The sequence below is a fragment of the Zea mays genome, chromosome 7 (genome assembly GCF_902167145.1).
Source record: "Zea mays cultivar B73 chromosome 7, Zm-B73-REFERENCE-NAM-5.0, whole genome shotgun sequence".
NCBI classification, from domain to species: domain Eukaryota; kingdom Viridiplantae; phylum Streptophyta; class Magnoliopsida; order Poales; family Poaceae; genus Zea; species Zea mays.
This window is the reverse complement of record NC_050102.1, coordinates 81291915-81314191: the sequence shown is the minus strand read 5'-3', so window position 1 is coordinate 81314191 and position 22277 is coordinate 81291915. Positions and strand designations below refer to the sequence as shown.

Genomic DNA, 22277 nt, shown 5'->3' with positions numbered 1-22277 from the left:
CTAAGGAAAAGACTCTCAAGGGTATGCTGGATAAATAGGAATCAAGGAGAGGCTTTAGCAAGAATCAACTTAGATACTTTTGCAGAAATAGCTTACTAAAGTGAGTCCTTACTTTCAATATTTTAACGCCAGATTGAATATTAATAGACACTGTTTGCATCTAGTCTAATTTCATCATCTCATCAATACAACATCCTTTTATTCATAATGTTCACATCCTGACTTAGGTTGTAGGGAAGTGACCAAGTCTTCATAACCGCGAAGGTACGGCGATCCGAATCGATTATACTCAACTGAGGATCTCCAATCACACGACATATGTAGCACTTAACCCTTGCATATGTCAACCCGCCACCGGGGTTCTTAAGACCAGATCAGGTTCACGCAAACCGAGAGCACAGATACACCACCGTCTAGCCTCTTGCCACGGAGGGTACACGCTACTCTCGCCACCGCTCCACGCCCATTTCGTGTTATCTTATTCCGGCCTTAGTCTGCCCGAGGCAAGGCTTACCCATGATGAGGCATGTGACCAGTTAAAGGGTCCTCGGTCAGCACGCCTACATACGCGTTAATCCTTAACCAACTTGGGTAGAACATCACCTGTTCCTACCCCAAGTCTCAATTTCAGTATTTCCATCCTTAGGATTGTGTCTGTTCCTTAGGATGAAAGAGCATCACAGGGAACTTTGCAGTAAGGTCCCACTATTGCTCCAAATGAAAATATTCTTGCAAGTAGAAGCCATCCTCTCCCGGGTTAAATTGAGGACAACCTCTATCCACAAGATCTAAGCAAGGCTAAGCATTTTTGTAAATCATATTTTGATACTTCACAGAAGTATCCATAAAGGTATGGATATCAAGGAAAGCAATGCATCAAAGGGTTTCAAGCAATTCCTATGAACCTAATGCACATTTCACTAGACTTAAGTGTGCGAAAAGTATTTAAAAACACAAGGAAAGGGGTTGCATGCACCGGGGCTTGCCTGGGTAACACTAGGTTAGTGTTTGTTAGGCGATGTCCACTTGACGATCATCCTTTGTCTTCACATTGTTCCGATTATCCATCTTCAGGTTAATCCATCAGCATTATCCTGCGGATTAGCCCGCGCTTGGGGTCGACTTGGCTCGTCTTCCGCAACACGCGATTAATTAACGTACCTGAATGAAATGCATTATGCACATGAATGCATATCGACGGAAATATTACAAACCTAAATAGTGTTACGCGATAGCGGATTTAAATGCCTATCGGCGTGGCATTGTACAATCTTACACGAAAACACTAGTTATTAATATACGACTATGCGCTATAATTACGCTTCTCTAGATTAACAATCCTAACGCAAACATCACAAACAACAAATCATACGCTTTAAATTCAATTAGCCTAAACGCGACTTATCAGCTAATTAATTAAATACTAAATTTATTCCACGCATCATCGTTATACTTCACGTCGTAAACATAGAACTGATTCAAGCGTACTAGACCTACACGTCTACCTAAGCACTCCTTGTCTAATCTACGTTCTCATCAACTTAAGACATTTAATCGGTCACCGAACATAGAAAATAATGACTACTAGAGCCGAGCATCGACTACATCTTAATAAACAAAACTAGCATAATCCTGAAAAATATGATGGCTAGTCAATAAAAATACTAGACCTATCCTTCTCGTCACCAATTCAAACATACATCGCACATATGATACATCAACGAATATTTAATACAGCCACAACGCATCCTAACCACGACAAGAAAATTATCGCATCTAATATACGAAACCATTCCATGCTTCGATCTATTATGGAGGAGTAGCGAATCACTCACCTCAATAAAATTTAATTCGGCAATTGAGGAATAGTGATAAATCTTCAGTTCACGCCTTTCGTCGAGCATGTAGCGAGCGTCACTCTTCGACTTTATTTTCTTCTTCATCCATAAAATTCTGGAGATCTTCTGGTTCGCCCAATTAACCGAATTCCTGGCAAAGGTTGAGGATGAAGACCGAGGTGGGCGTGAAAGATGGGGAAAAGGCTTGGGCGTCCATGTTTTTGAAGCTGCTGGCCATGGTGAGGATGAGGATGACGGGTGACACATGGTGCACAACATCGCGACGCCCGGCTGGGTGTGCACCAAGTATGGAGCGACCCAGCACGACATCCCGAGCGAAGTGAGCAGAGGTCGACGCAGGTCAACGCAGCTAGGAAGACCAAGCGTAGGTCACGGTTGGTACAGGAGTTGGACACCATGGCGAGTTGGAGACCGACAGAAAGCTCAGCGCGCGGCAAGGAACTCGACGTGCACAGAGAAACAGAGACTGAGCTAAGCTCGACGTCGGACAAAACACTGCGCAGTATGACGTTCAGCTGCGCTAGCACAAGGAACGCGACGCAGCGGCCATGGGAGATGCTGTTTCGTACAAGACCTCGGTTTGGGTTGAGCAGTGAGCCGGCCATGGGAAAAACCTTGGCGAGGTCACGGCCAGCGAGCTGAGGGGCGCGACGGCTTAAGGATTGAAGGCGAGGAAGCTCGGCCGGCGAGGTTGGCCGGTGGCGCTGGGGACTGCGCGGGAGGATGCGCGCGCAGGGGCTCGGCTGCCGGGAATAGGGAACAGCGGCTGATGCTCCATGATTTAAACGGGGAAGAGGCAAGGAATCGGCTGGAGCTCACTGCGACGAGGGAATCGACGTTTAGGCCGAGCACCATGGTGGACGACATCCATGGCGAGCAGAGCACGGCTTCCAGGGAACTCAGCCGCCAGCAGAGAGAGCCGGAGAGGAACGACCTGGGCGCTCACCAAGGGAGCTCTGCAGGCCGGTGAGCAGGGAAAGGCGAGGGGAAGATGGGCGCTGGCTGGTGGAGCTCGGACATGGGATAGGGGCGCGTGCACCATGGCCATGGAGATCGGATAACCGTCGGTGAGGAACCTAGCTACAGAGAAAAGCAGCGGTGACTAGCATCCATGGCAGAGGAGGGTGAGAGGCGGCCATGGGAAATCACCAGGGAGAGAAGTGCCATGGCAGGGAAGGAAGACGAGAGGGAGCAGCACAGCCAGGAAAGCGATGGTGCAGACTGCAGAGGCACGCATCGACTGGATGGAGACGGCAAGGTTTTTATTGCAGGATTAAGCGGCGACTTGGAAAAATCTCAGGCACAGTAAGGCCTTGTTCGGTTAATCCCGTTACCTATGGATTGGACGGGATTGGAAAAAATCGTGAAGAAATTTGACTTGCTTGGGATTTAAACCCACCCAATCCCACTCAATCCACATGGATTGAGAGCTAACCGAACAAGCCCTAAGAAGATTTTCTTTCCCGGATGAGATCAAGTCCGAAAAAAATCTGTCAGCAGGGAACGAGATATTTTACGTGAAGGAGCTTGCATGCTGAAATAAGACCAACGGGTAGCTTCAGCAGGCGGTGACGACTTGGATAAGTAGAAGCAATGAGCGGTGGAGAAAAATCTGAGAAGGAGATATTTTCCTTTAACAAACGAATTTTAGAAACCCATGTTTCGATATTAGAATTTAGTTTGGACGAGACCAAATGATCAATTTAAATCGTTTTTGGTTTCCATATTATTTTCTCAGATATTTAAACAGGCAAACGAACCTACTAAAAATTGCTCTAGTTTTAGTTAGTTCAGGTTCATTTTATTTAATCAGCTTGTCTTTAGTAGTGTCTACCGAATTCGTAGAGACCGCTCGAACAAGAGAGAAATACTTAGGTGATCTTTCCAATTAGTCTTAATTGATTAATTTTAGACTGGCACTAGACTCGACCTTTAGAAAGAAATAAATTTTAAACCGTGCGAGCCGAATGCGGCATCGCAATCGGAATTCCCCGGAGGCGATGTCAGCATCATCACGGGATCAAGATGGAGACAGATTCAAACCGGAAGAGATTAGATTCGATATTTTAGTCGACGTTTGATTTAATTGAACCTAAATGAATTTTGCCGTTATCCGAACATTCGATCGGAGAACAACTCAAGCAATAATCCTGCGCCTGGTTTTTCTTGGATTCCGAGCGTGGTCCGATTTAATTTTGCATCACTTCTATCGTCGAGTTCTTCTTAATCTATTCGGTATAAAATCATTCGAGTAAGTCGGGCTTCCAAATTCGTACCCGTGCGAGCGATGAATTTTTAAATAATCACCGGTCGCACCGATTTTCGGAACAGCTATGTTCCGAATAACACAAAAATTTCGGAAGAACCCGAATGGATAAAAATAAAAACGACGTCGCACTCGCGACAGATGGAACAGATGCGATCCAAAAATCGCGATGAGCGAGGATGATTAAAATTTAAAATCTGTGTTATCCACTGATATTGCGTGCTTAAATCCGTACTCGTTGTCGAGCGGAATATAAACACCTGGGGTGTTACACATTGCGTGTTGGCCTTTCTGGTATTAGTCTGCCCGAGGAAAAGCTTACCCATGACGAGGCATGTGACCAGTTAAAAGGTCCTCAATCATCAAGCCTACATCGAGACGGTCCTTAACCGACTCAGACAGAGACACTACACCGAGACTCTCTTCTCGTGCAAGTCACCCGCCGGGTCTTAGCTTTACATTTAAAACCCAAAGTTTGGTACCTGGCAGAGGTACATCCTTTCCGATGTTGAACCCATCATGGCCATGATGGATCCACCATCATGTTTTATTTTTGAAAACATCCCATCCATTGTGAAGCATCACCTTTTGTTTTAAAACAAAACATTTGTTTTTCTAAAGCAGGACTAAGCATAAGAAAATCCTTTTAAGAAAAACAGGTAATCAAGGAATGGTAAACAGTTCCAAGGGAGGAAATGCATCAATTGGTTTAACACCCAACTCCTATCACCTAATGCATCATTCAAGTGATAAAGAGTTTAAAATAGCAAGGAGGTGGCAAATGCAATGGGGCTTGCCTTGTGTTGTAGGAGAGTCGAGCTCTGTTCCACAGATGTCGAAGTAAAAACAGTTTCTGGCAGGTGGATTTTCTATTGATGGAGTAGTCTCTTCCTCTTCAACAATCACCTCTTCTTCGTTTTCTATATATAACCATATATAACCATGAATGCTCATGTAATGCTTATGAAAATGCAATAATAGAAAGGATGTATCAAGTTGTATCTTGAATACAACTTTCCTTCACAGTACTCCGGGGAACTAGGATTTTTGGAGTCAGTACTTCATTTCGTAGGGCAGACACTACTTGGAAGACTAGGGTTTTGGGTTTGGGGATCAAACATTGTCCAAATCATGTCTAACTTTACCCATGGGTTCTAGGTACCAAAATAAGTTCACCCAAAAAGTTTTATGATTTTTGGAGCCATCTAGTAACTTATAAAATTCAAAAAGACTAAGTTTAGGCCTTCTTAAATACTACATAATTCCTGGTTTGGGCTAAAAATCTTGGAACTATTTTTATTAAATACTAAAGAAATTTAGGAGCCCAGTAAAATTGGTCTCATATTTTTTTATTTTTCCTAGAATTCTTTATGGATTTTCAAAGGTCCTCAGAAAAAGAAAAAGATAAATTGTTAACAGTGTTGGGCCGAAACTGGCCCAACCAGCCCAGTCCTATGCAGAAAACGGGCGCGCTCACAACCGCACAGTTGGTTTTGCAGAAAGACCCCTACTGGTTCAAAAATCAGAAGGGAAGTCCTTAGTCGGTTTCCATGTGTCAGTGACACCTTTCCCTTAGCCCTCTCAACGTTTTAAGTCTTTTAACCTTAGGTCCGTGGCTCTGGACAGCGGCAAGAACGAACACCCCCTTGTCGCGCCACGACCATGGAAGGCCCGAGCACACACTGGTACCTGCTCCACCAAATTCAAGCCTATCTCGAGCCATTATGGTTATCAATTTGGCTCACACGCTCCGAGAATGACCGACCCACGCGCACGGCCCGCAAAATCGTTCCCGTACAGTTCAAATGGTCGCCACGGTGAGCTTCATGGGCATACAGGGCTGCTAAAATGATACTTCAAAAGTGCAGAACCATACCAGGATTGTCTGGCCACGGAGCGCGGAGAATTCGTACTCGACGGTGTCTGAGAAGGGGAAAACGGCGTCGCGACGATCTCTGGTGGAATTAGGGGGGTCACGTTGGGGCTATACGGTCGCAAAGGACTACTGATTCACCGTGCACAACTAATTTTGGGAGAGGTGGAGAGGATCTTGCGAATTTTGGCTTCAATAGAGCTCACTGGTGAAACTGTGAGTACCTCGCCGTGGGTGATGGTGCTATTTATAGGGGCGGCGACCCAGCTAGCGGTCCGTGGTCACGAAGTTCATTGTTAACGCATGGCAAACACGTAAGGAAGGAGCACAGTGAGGGAGGAGTGAGGCGCGAGTGACACGGTGATGAAATGACCGAGCCACGGTGACCGCCGGTAAAATATCTCCGGTTAGACTCCGACCAAGTTCGCGGAACGGTGACACGGCTCATAGCTATCTTGCCGCGGTTGTTCCAATCTCCAATTCACCCGAGCACATCTGAATCCATAGTGCCTCAGATCTTTTCGTTCTTCAGATATTTCTTGATCTCTTATCTGCATTCCCTTGCTGAACCGACCTCCTTTCACCCTCGTTTTCTCTTAATTCTTGTTAAGAAAAGGGTGACCTTCATTAATAAAAATTGTTCACCAAACAACAGTCTTCAAGTTTACTATAGGATTCATGGATCAATTCTGCATAAATTCTCAGATCTGGTGTTCTCAAATTGACTGCATTTCACTGAAGCCATAACACTCTGAATCCGATTTTCAGTATTGCCCAATTCGCATAACCTGCTTCTCACACCTCAACTTCATCGCACTAATTCTCTAATTTTTGTACAATACCCTAGCAAGCCGACTACATTAAAGTTACTCTACTACAAACCAATTTTAATTTTGTTACAGACATTTTAGTTAAACACCCATTATTTCGAGCTCCACATGGCCCCAAAGTGGGCCCTATACGACTGTTCTTCTGAAACCTACAGAACCCTAGTCTGATAGCTTAACTTTGAGGGTTTTTTTGTTAAATTCCTCTAGGTTTTTGGGTTAATACTTTTGATCAAACTTATCCTCCTATCATAGCTCTATCATCTTGATGTACTGATCTAGGATAGAATCCTCATTGATTTAAAGATATAAGGCTCCAAAAATGCCCCAAGTTCATTGAATTTCAGACTTAACCCAATAGGGTTTAAGTGGTGCTTTTTTCAAATTAGTCCAAATCCCATAATTTGATTTTCAAATCCTCAAATGTGTAAAACATATGATTGGTGGTGCTCTAATACTTTGGTTTTTGCACTTGGGTCCAAAAGTGCACAAATTTTACACTTAGCCCCCTAGCGTCCTAGTTTAGGGTTTTTCAGGGGTCTTTCTAGGGTTTTTAGTACTTTAGGGTTTTGGTGTCACTAAATCCTTCAAATTTGATATCCTATGATCATGTCTCATGTCTTTTATGGTTTTCACATATTTGGGCTTCACTTATATCCATATGCCTTGATCTAAAGTTAAGCACTTAACCCTAGGGTTAACCACACATCAAGTCATATCAGGTCAACTTGTTTGAAATTTTTACCTAGTGAATGCACTCTAGGTGTAACAAACACATGATATGCCAATGCTCATGATGTTATGCTCAAGTTTTAGTGACAGAAACACCAGGGGTGTTACATCCTTCCCCACATTAAAGGATCTCGTCCCGAGATTTAAAGTCCTAAGGCAAGTAGTGGAAAAGGAAACACGTCATATTTTTATTTCCTTATTTCTTATACAAGGCAAGGGGTGGTATGGGTCTATTCCATTCTTACAAACAACTTTACATATCTCACAAATTACATGAAGCTAAAAAGCCAGGGAAGTTCTTTTCTAAAAAGTCTTGGGTTTCCCATGTAGCTTCATCTTCCGTATGTTGGTTCCATTGTATCTTATAAAATTTGAGAACTCTTCTTCGGGTGACCCTATTCTTTTGATCCAGGACTCGAATGGGATGTTCTGAATATGTTAAGTCTAGTTCCAAGGTAACATCCATCACATCAATAGTTCGATCTGGAACCCGAAGACATTTCTTCAATTGGGATACATGGAACACATTGTGCACCGCAGACAATGTTTCGGGTAGTTGGAGTCGGTACGCTACTGATCCACATCTTTCAAGAATAAGAAACATACCAATGTATCAGGGTGCAACCTTTCCTTTTACACTGAAATGATATACACCCTTTATTGGTGATACTTTCTGTTGGGGAGTTTTTCTCAAATGCTATGAATTAAGAACAAGGCAACACGAAAATAGGTTAATGGTTAATGCCCTTCGTCCTTCGAAGCATTATTTCCCTAAGGATATAACGATCTTTGGACGAAGGTCATGAAGGACGTACCTTCATCATCACAACATGTATCAATGAAAGACGAAGCATATGAAACATGAGAAATAACATAGATAATTATTGACACCATCAATATATCTTTTTTTACATAATCATAAATGAATAAGAACAATATTGAATTACATTTGTACATTCGGCTTGACAGAAGGCAAAGGTACAAGCGTGATGCACGAGCGAGTACAAGTCAACATGAACAGTATGGGGGTAATGTTCATCTATTTATAGGCACAGGGCGCAGCCTGTGTGAAATTACATTCATGCCCTTCATGTTTACTATTGACTTAAGAACAATCTGTTGAGGACTAGATAGCCTTTTCCTCCTTAAGTCGGTTCCTTTTTCCGGTAATGAGTCAAAGCTCCCTTGCGCGCTGCTTCGGCGCTGGTTCAGCCTTCATTCCGACCCTGCTTCCCATATTGTGTACAACTTCATCCTGAGTCCGAAGGTGCCTGTATGTGTATTATACTTGGGAAACATTAATAGTCATGTTTTTGAGGACCTTCGGAAGATGAAGGCCCCCAACAGTAGCCCCTCGCAGTATTAATTTGTTATGACAACGAATTCAGACTGCGACGTGAATGAAGGCCTTAAGCTGAAGGTCCAAAAAAAACACCTTCCCTTTGCTAGAATAGCAACAATCAATGACAGACGGGGCCCTCCAAGTTGCAGCGTGCTAGGCGTATAAATATGAACTCACAACGGCATCATTTGACACGCTGTTTCTGCCATTTGCGTTATTTTCTCAAACTTTTAGCTCTTGCTTACTAGCGCTCGCTAGATTTTCAAGCTTTGGCTAAAAGACGCTGTTTCACCATGTCTGGAGAAAAAATGTCCAAGGAAAAGAAGGTTGTTGCGGAGATGAAGTTGTTTGAAGAGACAAAGCTGTTTGAGGAGAAGAAGCCTGTGGGTCCTTATGTTGCTGGATTTGTTGAGTCGATGGCAAAGACAAACACAGAGAAGATCACTAAAGAGATACTGGAAGGTTTATCTAAAGATACTGGTGACAGCGATAGCTATGATGTGGAAAGAGGGGATGAGGATTCTGAAGATCGGCCCTGGCGACCAAGCCATTCTATCTTCGGAAAATCAACCATTAAATAGAGTCATCTTGAGAACATGAGAGGAAGGTACTTTCGGGACATGTCTATTGTGAGGGCTGGCGGAGACAACAACATCCCTGCCCCTGAGGAAAACGAAGTTGTAATTTACCGAAGCTTCTTCAAGGCTGGACTTCGGTTCCCTTTGAGCAAGTTTGTAGTTGAAGTGTTGAAAACCTACCAGATCTTCCTCCATCAGATCACCCCCGAAGCTATAATAAGGATGGGGATTTTTGTCTGGGCAGTAAGGAGTCAAGGGCTAGAGCCAAGCGTGAAGTGCTTCTGCAATATGCACGAACTTTTATTTGAGACGTAGGCCATTGGTAAAGAACAGTACCACAACAACTTCGGTTGTTATGGATTTATCGCTCGCCCCAACGAAAGCCACCCGAAGCCAACATTTTGGAAGAGGTGGCCCGGAGCCTGGATGGAAGAATGGTTTTATGTGAAGAATGATTTAAAGGCAAGGGAAGACATTAAAGAAATCATCATGCGCCCCATCTGGTCCTGCTTCGGCCTCCGAAGGCCAAAGGTAGAAATTGATGACGCCGCTGAAGCGTGTCAGAAGGCCTTCAGCACCGTTTGCTCCTTCATTGGTACAAGAGATTTGATTCAAGAACATATAGCTTTCAGGGTATGGCCGCTTGTGGAAAGCTGGGAAATGCTAAAAGAGACCATCGCTAACTCTGGTGAGGGTAATTTAGTCCGACTGAAGTATACCTTCAGGTTTGGGGATAAGTTTGATGAGCCAAATGATGATTGGCTGAAGTGCATTGAAGCTACTAGTGACGAGCTACTTGGGGCATACTCCAAAGACGAGGACAATACCTTGTCCGCAGCTTTCGGGGGTCAGAATAAGAAAAGATTGAACATGGTATTTGATGCTATTGGCTTCGTATACCCTGACTATTGCTACCCGTTGCGAGGGCAAGGGGTAAAAAGAAAGTTTTCTGCTTCAGGAAAGGTTGCTGCTTCGGCCATTACAGCTGAGCCGAAGGGCAAGAAGATGAAGGTTCTGAGTCACCGACCGCGTTACATTGAAACGACCGTGATACCTGAATTTGGCAAAGGCACCTGTTCAGCTGCCGAAGCAAAAGAAACTGTCCCGACTGTGCAGAGCACTAAAGAGCTGACTATAGTACCTAAGGTACTTATAGTCGAGCCAGTTGAGAGGAAGATTGAAGAGCCAAAAATTGAAGAATTAATGAAAATGCTAGAAATTTTGAATCCTTCAACAGAGATAAAACTGCCGAAGGTGCAAAAGGCTTATGCCGCAACTCCCAAGAGGAGAAGGATGGCAAACATGCTGGATGTTGTGCTAGAAACGACGAAGGCCTTGAGTCCTTCTCTCGGAAAGAAAGTTGTTCCAACTAAAACCAAATCGCAGACCGGAACCAAAACTAGGTAAGCCGAAGCTGCACAAGTTCAAGCTGAGGCCGAGGCTGGGCCTTCAGTGCCCACTGAGACAGAGCCTGCCGCACTTGAAGAAAAGGCGACAGAGCAAATTGCATCTGAAAAGATTGAAACTTCTGCTCCCGAAGCTTCGAACAAAAGTATTGAGTACATTATTCGTCATGCTTCGGGGAAAGAACTATCCCAAGGAGAGATGCTAGAAGCACAACACTACGCCCAAAAATTGAAATATCCGAAGGGGGCATTAGTGCTTAATGGAAGCAATGAAGATGATTTCTTATACTGTGTTCCGGACAACAAAGAAATATATGTCTATCAGGAGATAGGCAAAAACATGGGATTTCCGAAGCTAGAAGATGGCCTTTCAATTTTGTCGAAGGATGAACTTGCTGACAGCCTAGCTTATAATAGCATAAAGGTATAAAGTTAAATTTGAATTTGAAAATGAGGTATTTCATTTGTCATACTTAATTCTTTCCTCCACTTGCAGGGCTTGATCCTTAGTAATGCCCTTAGGGCACAAAACAATATTGAGGACAAAGGCTATACAATGGCCATGAACAACCTTCGTTCAGAGGTGATTGAATTGAGAAACGAAGGTCTTGAAAAAGACAAAATCTTAATTTCTCTGGTTAGCAAAGTCAAAGAAGATGAAGCTAGCTTCAAGCTCAGGCCGAAGCCCAAAAGATTGAAATTGAAGACCTTCGGAGGCAACTGGCCGAAACTAAAGAAAAATGCGCACTCGCAGAAGCTAACCGAGAAATCAGCGAATATTGGAAAAATCATTTAGAGAAAAATGTTGAAGAACTTCGCACATCCAAGGAAATATGCTTTGAAAAATCCTTGGACCGTGTGAAGAAAATAAAAGCTAGTTTCGCCAACGTGGGTTCCTACTCTACCAAAGAAAACTTCATATGAGGCGACCCCGAAGGCGTTATTGAATGGATAAGTGGGGAGGCCGAGACCTTCGAAGAAATTTTAAGTGATCGTGGGGATGTTTGCGCATTTTCCTGTGTGCGGGGAATTTCAGCTATCTTGGAGAAGGCGGGATACGACCATATTAAAACCATGGCCCAGACCGAAGCTGCCTTCTCCATAAATGATACGAAGGATCCTTCAGCTGAAGCAACCTTGATGGGCGGGAAATTTTTCAATGATGTCTAGGTGAATGGTGGCTGAGAGATGGCCCATGAAATTATAAAGAAGAGTGAAAAAGATACCCATGATGCCCAAGCAGAAGCAAGGCAAGTTGGAGAAGCTGTAGAGTGTGAAAAACGTATAGGTATTGCTTTTTGTCTTTTAGCTTCGACATTTATTTTTGTTGCTTCGAACTGATTAACTTCTCCTACTTCAGCTAAATTATCTCCGCCGCCGGAACCGTTCGATCCCCTAGCGGATCTAGAAATGAAGGAAGCATTGGATATTATAAACATGGCTGAATCTGTTGTTGATGAAGTTGTTAACAAATTACTGCACGAAGTTGCAGAGAAAGTCCTTAAAGAGGAATAACACTTGTTGTAAAAACATTTTGAGATGGTCAATGTATGAAACACTAGAATGGACATTGTACCTTTATTGTAACAAGATTGTAATATTTGATGTGTATAGCTTTGAATCGAAAATGTAAATTATTGTAATTCATTTCTTTGCGATGCATGAAACTTTACATACATACCGTTTTTGAGCCTTCGGCGAAAAAACACCTTCCCTTCTTTTCACGCTTCGTAAAGAAAAAATCCATGCTTTGCAAAAATATCCATGCTTCGTAAAAAGGGATCCCCTCTTTTGTAACAAGGCTGATGAAACTGTATTTCCCGAAGCTTACTTAGTGCCTTAGCACATTTTCATTTTTGCGAGGTATTCTCCGAAGATTGACTTCGTATTCAATTCGTGTCATTGATGCAATATGATGTATGATGTGATGTTATGCGAAGTGATGTGATGATACAATGCAAAATGATGAGGATGCCGAAAACACACACCCACACTGAAACACACAAGCTCTGCATCCCCTTAGGAACGACTTTGGAGCCTTCTTCACCGTTTATTTTTCGTTGTTCGCCGTTTATTTTTCGGTGTAAGTTCTGCATCCCCTTAGGAACGTCTTTTGAACTTCTTCGTCTTCTATTTCGGCGGTATAAGTTCTGCATCCCCTTATGAACGACTTTGGAACTTCTTCACCTTATATTTCGGCGGTATTTGGCTCTGCATTCCCTTTGGAACGACTTTTGAGCAGAAAACTTACGCTGCACTCCCTTAGGAATGACTTTCTGTAGCTTCAGCAATTTTAGCTCTGCATTCCCTTAGGAACGACTTTTGAGCTTCGTAAGTCTGTGAAGAAGATATATTCCATTCTGATAGAAGCAAAATCGTTAAAAAATTGAAACTAAATTTTACATTGTTTGTTCCTTATTAAAAAAGAACAAAATGACATAGAACATAAAAGTATTTCAGAGGCAGGATATCGCTCAATATATGTGCTTTGATTCTGGCACACTACTGTTGACTGTACGAGCTTTGGATTCCTCCCTGAATTCACGTTGCTGTTGAGAGTGTTGGCGCCCTTCTAGATGCTGGCTTCGGGAATAGGTAGGTTGCAGTGGTGGTGGCGGGAGCTGAGGCCAAGAAGCCTGTGAATGGCTAGCCAAAGCAACAAAAGCTGCAACATGATTGCCCACATATTTTGGTATGTAGGGAGAGTGGCACGAAGCAGTGTGCAAGACCTGCTTCGGCTGATTCTGCCGAGCTTCGGCTTCTGCTATCTTCTTTTGCTTCAGAATAGTGATTTGGCACATTCTTGTAGTATGGCCCTTGTCCTCACCACACAATAAGCAATAGATTTTCCTAGGCTAATCCCCATATCTTCCTTCAAAGCCCCTGGCGCCTCTGCCCCTTGGAGCTGGCGGCCTAAAGGAGCTTTGCTGCTGTCCCGAAGACTGTGAGGTGTGTTGTGGCCTCTGAAGCTGGCTTCCTTTGTCATCATTCTGACTGGAGCTATGGATTGATCTGACATGCCTAGGGTGGACTCTCCCTCCGAAGCCCCTAGTCATCTCAGAGAATCTGTAAGCTTCCTCCCTTCTTTGGCGGAAGTCGTTGTCAGCCCAGATGTACTCATCCATTTTCTGAAGCAGCTTCTCAAGAGTCTAGGGGGCTTCCTGGCGAAGTATTGAGCCGTAGGTCCTGGCCGAAGACCCTTGATCGTGTCCTCAATGACAATTTCATTGGGCACTGTGGGCGCTTGTGCTCTCAGTCGCAAGAACCTTCAGACATACGTTCTCAATGACAATTTCATTAGGCACTGTGGGCGCTTGTGCTCTCAGTCGCAAGAACCTTCGGACATACGCCTGAAGGTATTCCTCATGGTCTTGCGTGCACTGGAACAAAGCCTGGGCTATGACTGGCTTCGTCTAAAAGCCTTCGAAACTGGTAACCGGCATGTCCTTGAGCTTCTACCACGACGTGATTGTCCCTGGCCGAAGGGAAGAATACCATGTCTGGGCTACGTTCTGGACTGCCATGACGAAGGACTTTGCCATGACAGTTGCATTGCCTCCGTATGAGGATATTGTTGCCTCATAGCTCATCAAGAATTGTTTTGGGTCCGAGTACCCATCGTACATGGGTAGCTGGGGTGGCTTGTAGGATTGTGGCCATGGGATAGCCTGCAATTCTGCTGCCAAGGGAGAAGCATCATCAAAAGTAAAGGTATCATGATTAAAATCATCATACCATCCATCTTTGTTGAATAAGCCCTCTTGATGAAGCTCCCTATGTTGGGGCCTTCGGTCTTGATTATCTTGAGCAAGATGACGCACTTCCTCAGTAGCTTCATCGATCTTCCTTTGAAGATCGGCCAGCCGGGCCATCTTCTCCTTTTTCCTTTGCACCTGTTGGTGGATGATTTCCATGTCCCTAATCTCCTGGTCCAACTCCTCCTCCTGGAATGTTGGACTAGTGGCCTTTCTCTTCTGGCTTCGAGCCTCTCGGAGAGAGAGAGTCTCCTGGTTTGTGTCCAGTGGCTGCACTGCAGCCCCTGGTGCTGTTATCTTCTTCGGCGGCATGACGAAGGTCTATGCTTTGCCGAAGGTTGTGGAAGTGAGTACACCGGAGGTGGGCGCCAATGTTGGGGACTTGTTCTCAAATGCTATGAATTAAGAATAAGGCAACACGAAAATAGGTTAATGGTTAATGCCCTTCGTCCTTCGAAGCATTATTTCCCTAAGAATATAACGATCTTCGGACGAAGGTCATGAAAGACGTACCTTCATCATCACAACATGTATCAATGAAAGACGAAGCATATGAAACATGAGAAATAACATAGATAATTATATGACACCATCAATATATCTTTTTTTACATAATCATAAATGAATAAGAACAATATTGAATTACATTTGTACCTTCGGCTTGACAGAAGGCAAAGGTACAAGCGTGATGCACGAGCGAGTACAAGTCAGCATGAACAGTACGGGGGTACTGTTTATCTATTTATAGGCACAGGGGGCAGCCTGTGTGAAATTACATTCATGCCCTTCATGTTTACTATTGACTTAAGAACAATCTGTTGAGGACTAGATAGCCTTTTCCTCCTTAAGTCGGTTCCTTTTTCTGGTACTGAGCCGAAGCTCCCTTGCGTGCAGCTTCAGCACTGGTTCAGACTTCGTTCTGACCCTGCTTCCCATATTGTGTATAGCTTCATCCTGAGTCCGAAGGTGCCTGTATGTGTATTATACTTGGGAAACATTATTAGTCATGTTTTTGAGGACCTTCGGAAGACGAAGGCCCCCAACACTTTCAGGTAAACGTAATCTTCAACTTGAAAGTACAAGGGTTGGCATCATTTGTCTGCATAACTCTTTTGTCGAGCCTATGCTTCTTTCAGGTTATGTATGATTCGTTGAACCTTTTCTTCCATCTCTTTCACCAAATCAGGCCTGAAAAACCACCTTTCTCCTGGTTCAGACCAATTTAATGGAGTACGGCACCGTCATCCATATAAAGCTTCAAATGGTGCCATCTTGATGCTCTCTTGATAATTGTTGTTATACAAAAATTCTGCCAGTGGTAAACAGTCATCCCATTTCTACGGAAACTCTAGAACACATGCCCGTAACATGTCTTCGAGTATTTGATTCACTCTCTCAGTCTGCCCACTTGTTTGGGGATGATAGGCCGAACTGTGGAGCAACTTAGTACCCAGAGCTTTGTGGAGTTCTTCCTAGAATTTGGATACAAATTGTGGTCCGCGATCCGACACAATTGTTTTTGGGACCCCGTGCAGACTGAGAATATGAGCAATGTAAAGTTCCGCATATGTGATCACTGGATACTTTACTTTTACTGGAAGAAAGTGGGTGATCTTTGTAAGTCGATCAATTATAACCCAGATAGAATCAAATCCTTTTGCTGTCCTGGGTAATCCCACAATGAAGTCCATGCTAATGTCCTCCCATTTCCAAGTCGGGAGGGGTAAAGATTGCAGTGAACCAGCAGTCTTCATATGTATGGCTTTGACACGTCTACAGGTGTCACATCTCGCCACATAACGTGCAATTTCGATCTTCATCTTCATCCACCAATAATGTTGTTTTAAATCTTGATACATCTTAGTGCTCCCGGGGTGAATGGAATATCTACTAAGATGAGCTTCATCCAAAATTTGCTAGCGGACCTCATCATTCTTGGGCACAACTATGCTGTTATTAAACCATACTATGCCTTGATCATCTTTTCTGAAACAATTTGCTTTACCGACTTTTATTTTCTCATGAATATGTTTCATACTCTTATCACTTCTTTGGGCATCAATAATCCTTTGCAGAAGAATTGACTCAAGGTTCAATTGGTTCAAGGTTCCATGTTGAATCATTCCCAGGTTTAATTTCTCCATTTCTTGACACAATGTGGTGTCAGAGGTCCTTGCTGTAGGACAATGGCAAGAAGCCTTGCGACTTAGTGCATCAGCCACCACGTTGGCCTTGCCTAGGTGATAGTGAATTTCTAATTCATAATCCTTAATCAGCTCAAGCCATCTCCTCTGCCTCATGTTTAGTTCTGACTCGGTAAAAATATATTTCAAACTTTTATGATCTGTATATATATGGCAAATATTTCCCAGCAGATAATGATGCCATATTTTAAGGGCATGAACCACAACAGCTAATTCTAAGTCATGAGTTGGATAATGTTCCTCATGCCGGCGCAACTGTCTTGAAGCATATGCTATAACTCGGCCCTCTTGCATTAAGACACATCCGAGACCACTGCCTAATGCATCACAATATACATCAAAAGGCTTTTCAATATTTGGCTGAGCCAATACCGGAGCAGTGGTCAACAACACCTTCAGCTGCTCGAAGGCTTCGTTGCATCTTGAGGACTAGTTAAATTTGGTATCATTCTTCAACAGACTTGTGATTGGTTTCACAATCTTGGAGAAGTCCGGGATAAATCTACGGTAATAGCCAGCCAATCCAAGGAAACTTCGAACTTGATGTACAGTGGTTGGCGGTTTCCACTCAATAATATCCTTGACCTTGCTGGGATCAACCGCAATCCAATTTGCAGACAATACATGTCCGAAAAATTGGATTTTCTCCAGCCAAAACGCGCATTTGCTGAATTTAGCATATAATTGATGTTCCCTTAAGCACGTTAATACGATCCGTAAATGCTTAGCATGCCCCTCTTCAGTCTTGGAATAGATCAAGATATCATCAATGAAGACCACCACAAATTTATCCAGCTCGGGCATAAACACCGAGCATTTGTCAAGCTGAAGGACATAACCAGATATTCAAATAATCCATACCGTGTAGTAAATGCGGTCTTGGGTATATCCTCGGGTCGAATACAGATCTGATGATAGCCCAACCTAAGGTCAATTTTGGAGAATACCCGTGCTCCAATGAGTTGATCGAACAAGATATCGATTCGGGGAAGAGGGTACTTATTCTTAATAGTGACCTCATTAAGGGGTCTGTAGTCCACGCACATTTGAAGCGTTTGATCCTTCTTCTTGACAAAGATTGCGGGACATCCCCAAGGTGATGAACTGGGCCGAATGAATCCCTTCTCAAGTAAGTCTTGTAATTGTGTCTTGAGCTCCGCCAATTCATTTGGTGGCATCCAGTACGATCTTCTAGAAATAGGGGCTGTACCGGGCTTCAGTTTGATCACAAACTCTACATCCCTTTGTGGAGGTAATCCAGGCAGATCTTTAGGAAAGACATCCGGAAATTCACATACTACCGGAATATCCTGGATTTCAGGTATGATAGCTTCATAGACCCTTCCAAATGGTTTGGCTGGGATAGCTATAGGGATGGACAAGAGAACCTCTTCATGGCCGTGGCTCAACTTGATAGTCCTTAAGTCAGTGTTAAGGATAGCTTTGTGCTGGGCTAACCAATTCATGCCCAGAATTACATCTATATCTTGTCCTTTCAAAACAATCATGTTGGTGGGAAAACCCCGTTCAGCCAATGTTACTAGTACATGGAAAACTACTTCCTTAGTAAATATTTGTCCCCTGGGTGAATGAATAATAAACCCTTCCCTTGATTCAGTGCAAGGAATTCAATATTTTTCCACGAATTTCTTGCTTATGAATGTATGCGAAGCAACAGAATTAAAGAGAATGGTTGCTGGGTGATTGCACACAAGGAACATACCCATCATTACCGGCTCTCCTTCCGGTGTAGTGGCCACTTGAGTGTAATAAATTCGCCCAGTCTTCTTAATATTTCTGCCTGTTGAATTATTAGCCATGTTTCCCCTGCCTTGATTTGAGCTCCCCGAGTTCTGCTGATTGTTGGACTTATTCTGCCTCGGATATGGGCAGTCTTTGATAAAATGACAACACTTCCCACAGTTGAAGCAGCCAGTTGAGGAACTAGGGAGGGCGGGGAAACGAGCACCAGGGGCACTCGACTGATTTGTAGAAGTGGGGGTAGTGGTAGGACGAATGAAAACAGGCTGTTTAAACGGATAGGAGGGTGGACGAGGCGAAGAACGATTCTGATTGAAAGGTCGGATTACCAACCTTGTTCGCTTCTCAGGTCCCTGATTGGACCTGTCACCTCCAAATCCCTTGGATTTTCCTTGGCCTGTATTCTTGGATTCTACTGCCAGCGTCGTGCTGACAGCCCTGCTGTATGAAAGATCTAGGCAGGTGGCCATTTTCCTTTGGAGCCGGTCGTTGAGTCCTCTCATGAAGCAATTCTTCTTTTTAGGTCAGTGTTTACTTGATCAATTGCATATTGGGATAAATGATTAAACTTGATGAGATACTGCATCACTGTATCCCCTCCTTGTTTTAGTCGAATGAATTCCTCTTTTTTCATGTGAAGCAATCCTTCTAGAATATAGTGCTCACGGAATGCCAATTTAAATTTATCCCAAGTGACCTGCTGTCTGGCTTGTTGAATCGCCACAAAATTTCCCCACCAGGTACTGGCAGGACCTCTTACTTGTTGGGCGGTGAACAACGACTTCTGTGTTTCGGTGCAGCGGATTAATCCGAACTTCTGCTCCATTACCCTGATCCACTCATTAGCTTCAAGAGGATCTTCAGCTTTAACAAAGAGTGGGGGATGCATTTCAGAGAAGTCCAAGTATGAGCTTTCACGTGGTCTCTGGGGAGGAGCCCTTCCGCCTTGCTACTGGAATTGGTTACCCGCCATTTCACGTACGAAGCGGGTATTATCGGCAGTCGCATTAACCAAGGCAGTGATAGCCTCGGCCAGTGTTGGTGGTACAAGTGGTGGATTAGGAGTATCTTCCTGACCACGAGAAGTACCTGCACCGTCCTGCGCATGAGTCCTTGATGGCATATGAGGCAAAGAAACATTTGGGAAAAATATAACATGTCGATACACACCATCATTTTACATTACCAAGGTGTAATGATATAGACTCAAGTGTACAACATGACTTCATTATTTATTTTACATAGATATATTTTCTAAACTATACTAGTCTAGTCTTCGTCGTCCTTGGTTTCTTTATTTCTTGACGTGGGAGTCCGATCGTCAGCCAGGTTCATGGAAGGAGGCCTAAAAAGGTCTAGCTCTTCATCAGTTCCTTCACCTATTGTCCATGATGGACCGACTCCCATAGGGACAGGATCGGCAGGTACGTCTGGGTGTAGTCGCGAATACAGTACATGCACTTCCTCATGTAGAGTATTGTAGTATACCTGCAAATTGTCAAGGGCCGCACTAAGCTCGGTCACACGAGCATGAGCCTTGGCTTCCCGATCCCAAGCAACCGAACGTGAGTTGACAGCCCAATCGACCGCCAGATCTAGTTCAGCAAGCTCGTCTTGCAGACATCTAACGTCAGCTGCTAACTCATTTATACGCTGACCATCTTCTGCCCACACCCTGTTTCGGTGACGTAACTCCGTCCGAAGCTGTTCCACTTGGGCTTCTAAGTCTCCGATTGGATCGTTGCTGCCGCTACTGCTCCCTTCATGTCTCGAAGCCAACTGATGATGAGGCACGCCAATAGGTCCAGTGGACTTGGGCGCGGTTTTCCTCGTACGCGGCATATCTCCATAAGTTGGAAAATTTATTAGTATAGTTTTTAAACATGATGCATGCATAATTACGGAATCAACCTTTGTTGATCCTACTTCATATATATTGCACTCTATTACCTGGTCTTACACGATGTGGGCTTCCCGAAAATGATAGGGTAAGAATGATGAAATTTCCTTGGATAAGTATTTGAAAATTCTTTTTGAAATGCTTCATAATATCTAAAGAGATGGGCTTCGCTCCGATACCAGCTGTGACGGAACCTCCCAAGTCATTAGGCCCACCTTAAGTTGTCCTTGTCCAACGGACTTTGGACAACCCTGTAGATGCACCTAATCACTTGACAAGTTCGGTATCTGTATCCTTTTCCTTGCCCAAGAGCGTTTCACCCGTCACGCAGATATTACAACACATCGGAGGAATGAATAAGCGGAAGCAGATTACAATAGCTTAATTTACATTCATTAAAATACAGAAAGATTATTAGAGTTATTACAACCTAGGGTATAAGAGTGCATAATTATTGTTATTACAAACTTGGGAGGCAAAAACCCCTCCCTCATAAAGTATATTGTTTTTCAAAAGGAAGGACCACGTCCTTCCGCAACCACATTACTATTGAGGCTCATCTTTGGGCACCACGTCCTTGGGCAACACCTTGGGGCAAAGACAGCAAAATTCTGTTGTTTCCTCACCTACAACAACATGGGTTCGAAAACCCTGAGTACGAAGTGTACTTTTGCAAGTCTTACTCGTCAAAATAAAAGACTCTCAAGGATATGCTGGCTTAAGGGAGTCAAGGTAAGTCTTAATCAAGAATCAAGACTCTGTTTGCAAAAATGCTTACTAATAGTGGATCCTTAAAAATTCCAGTTTTATTAGCCAGTTAAGTCATTACCTATCACTATAGTTCTTTCTACCCTAGTTCAAGCACTTGGCCTATGCTAGCCATCCTTTTATCAACCCCTTTTTGTTCACAGGAATGCTATGTGTAGGGTAGTGACCAAGTCTTCATGTTCGAGAAGTAACGGCGATCCGAATCGATTAATACCCAGCTGGGGATCTCCAATCACACGACATATGTAGCACTTAACCCTTGCATATGTCAACTCGCCACCGGGGTTCTTAAGACCAAACTGGGTTCATGCCAACGGAGAGCACAGATACACCACTGTCCAGCCTCTTGCCACGGAGGGTACACGCTACTCTCGCCATCTCTCCACTCCCATTGCGTGTTGGCCTTTCTGGTATTAGTCTGCCCGAGGCAAAGCTTACCCATGACGAGGCATGTGACCAGTTAAAAGGTCCTCAATCATCAAGCCTACATCGAGACGGTCCTTAACCGACTCAGACGGAGACACTACACTGAGACTCTCTTCTCGTGCAAGTCACCCGCTCGGTCTCAGCTTTATCATTTAAAACCCAAAGTTTGGTACATGGCAGAGGTACATCCTTTCCGATGTTGAACCCATCATGGCCATGATGGATCCACCATCAAGTTTTATATTTGAAAACATCCCATCCATTGTGAAGCATCACCTTTTGTTTTAAAACAAAAGATTTGTTTTTTCTAAAGCAGGACTAAGGATAAGAAAATCCTTTTAAGAAAAACAAGTAATCAAGGAATGGTAAACAGTTCCAATAGAGGAAATGGGTCAATTGGTTTAACACCCAACTCCTATCACCTAATGCATCATTCAAGTGATAAAGAGTTTAAAATAGCAATGAGGTGGCAAATGCACCGGGGCTTGCCTTGTGTTGTAGGAGAGTCGGGCTCTGTTCCACAGATGTCAAAGTAAAAACAGTTTCCGGCATGTGGATTTTCTGTTGATGGAGTAGTCTC

The 22277-nt window shown here is 43.7% G+C and overlaps 1 protein-coding gene across 1 annotated transcript; it reads right to left on the bottom strand.

The window, feature by feature from the left end:
* Positions 1-1644: 1644 nt before the first annotated feature.
* On the bottom strand, positions 1645-2667 carry LOC103632505 (uncharacterized). Its single transcript, XM_008654293.3, has one exon. It carries the CDS (start codon positions 2462-2464, stop codon positions 1940-1942), a length of 525 nt encoding a protein of 174 aa, XP_008652515.1. The 5' UTR covers positions 2465-2667; the 3' UTR covers positions 1645-1939.
* Between the last annotated feature and the right edge of the window lie 19610 nt (positions 2668-22277).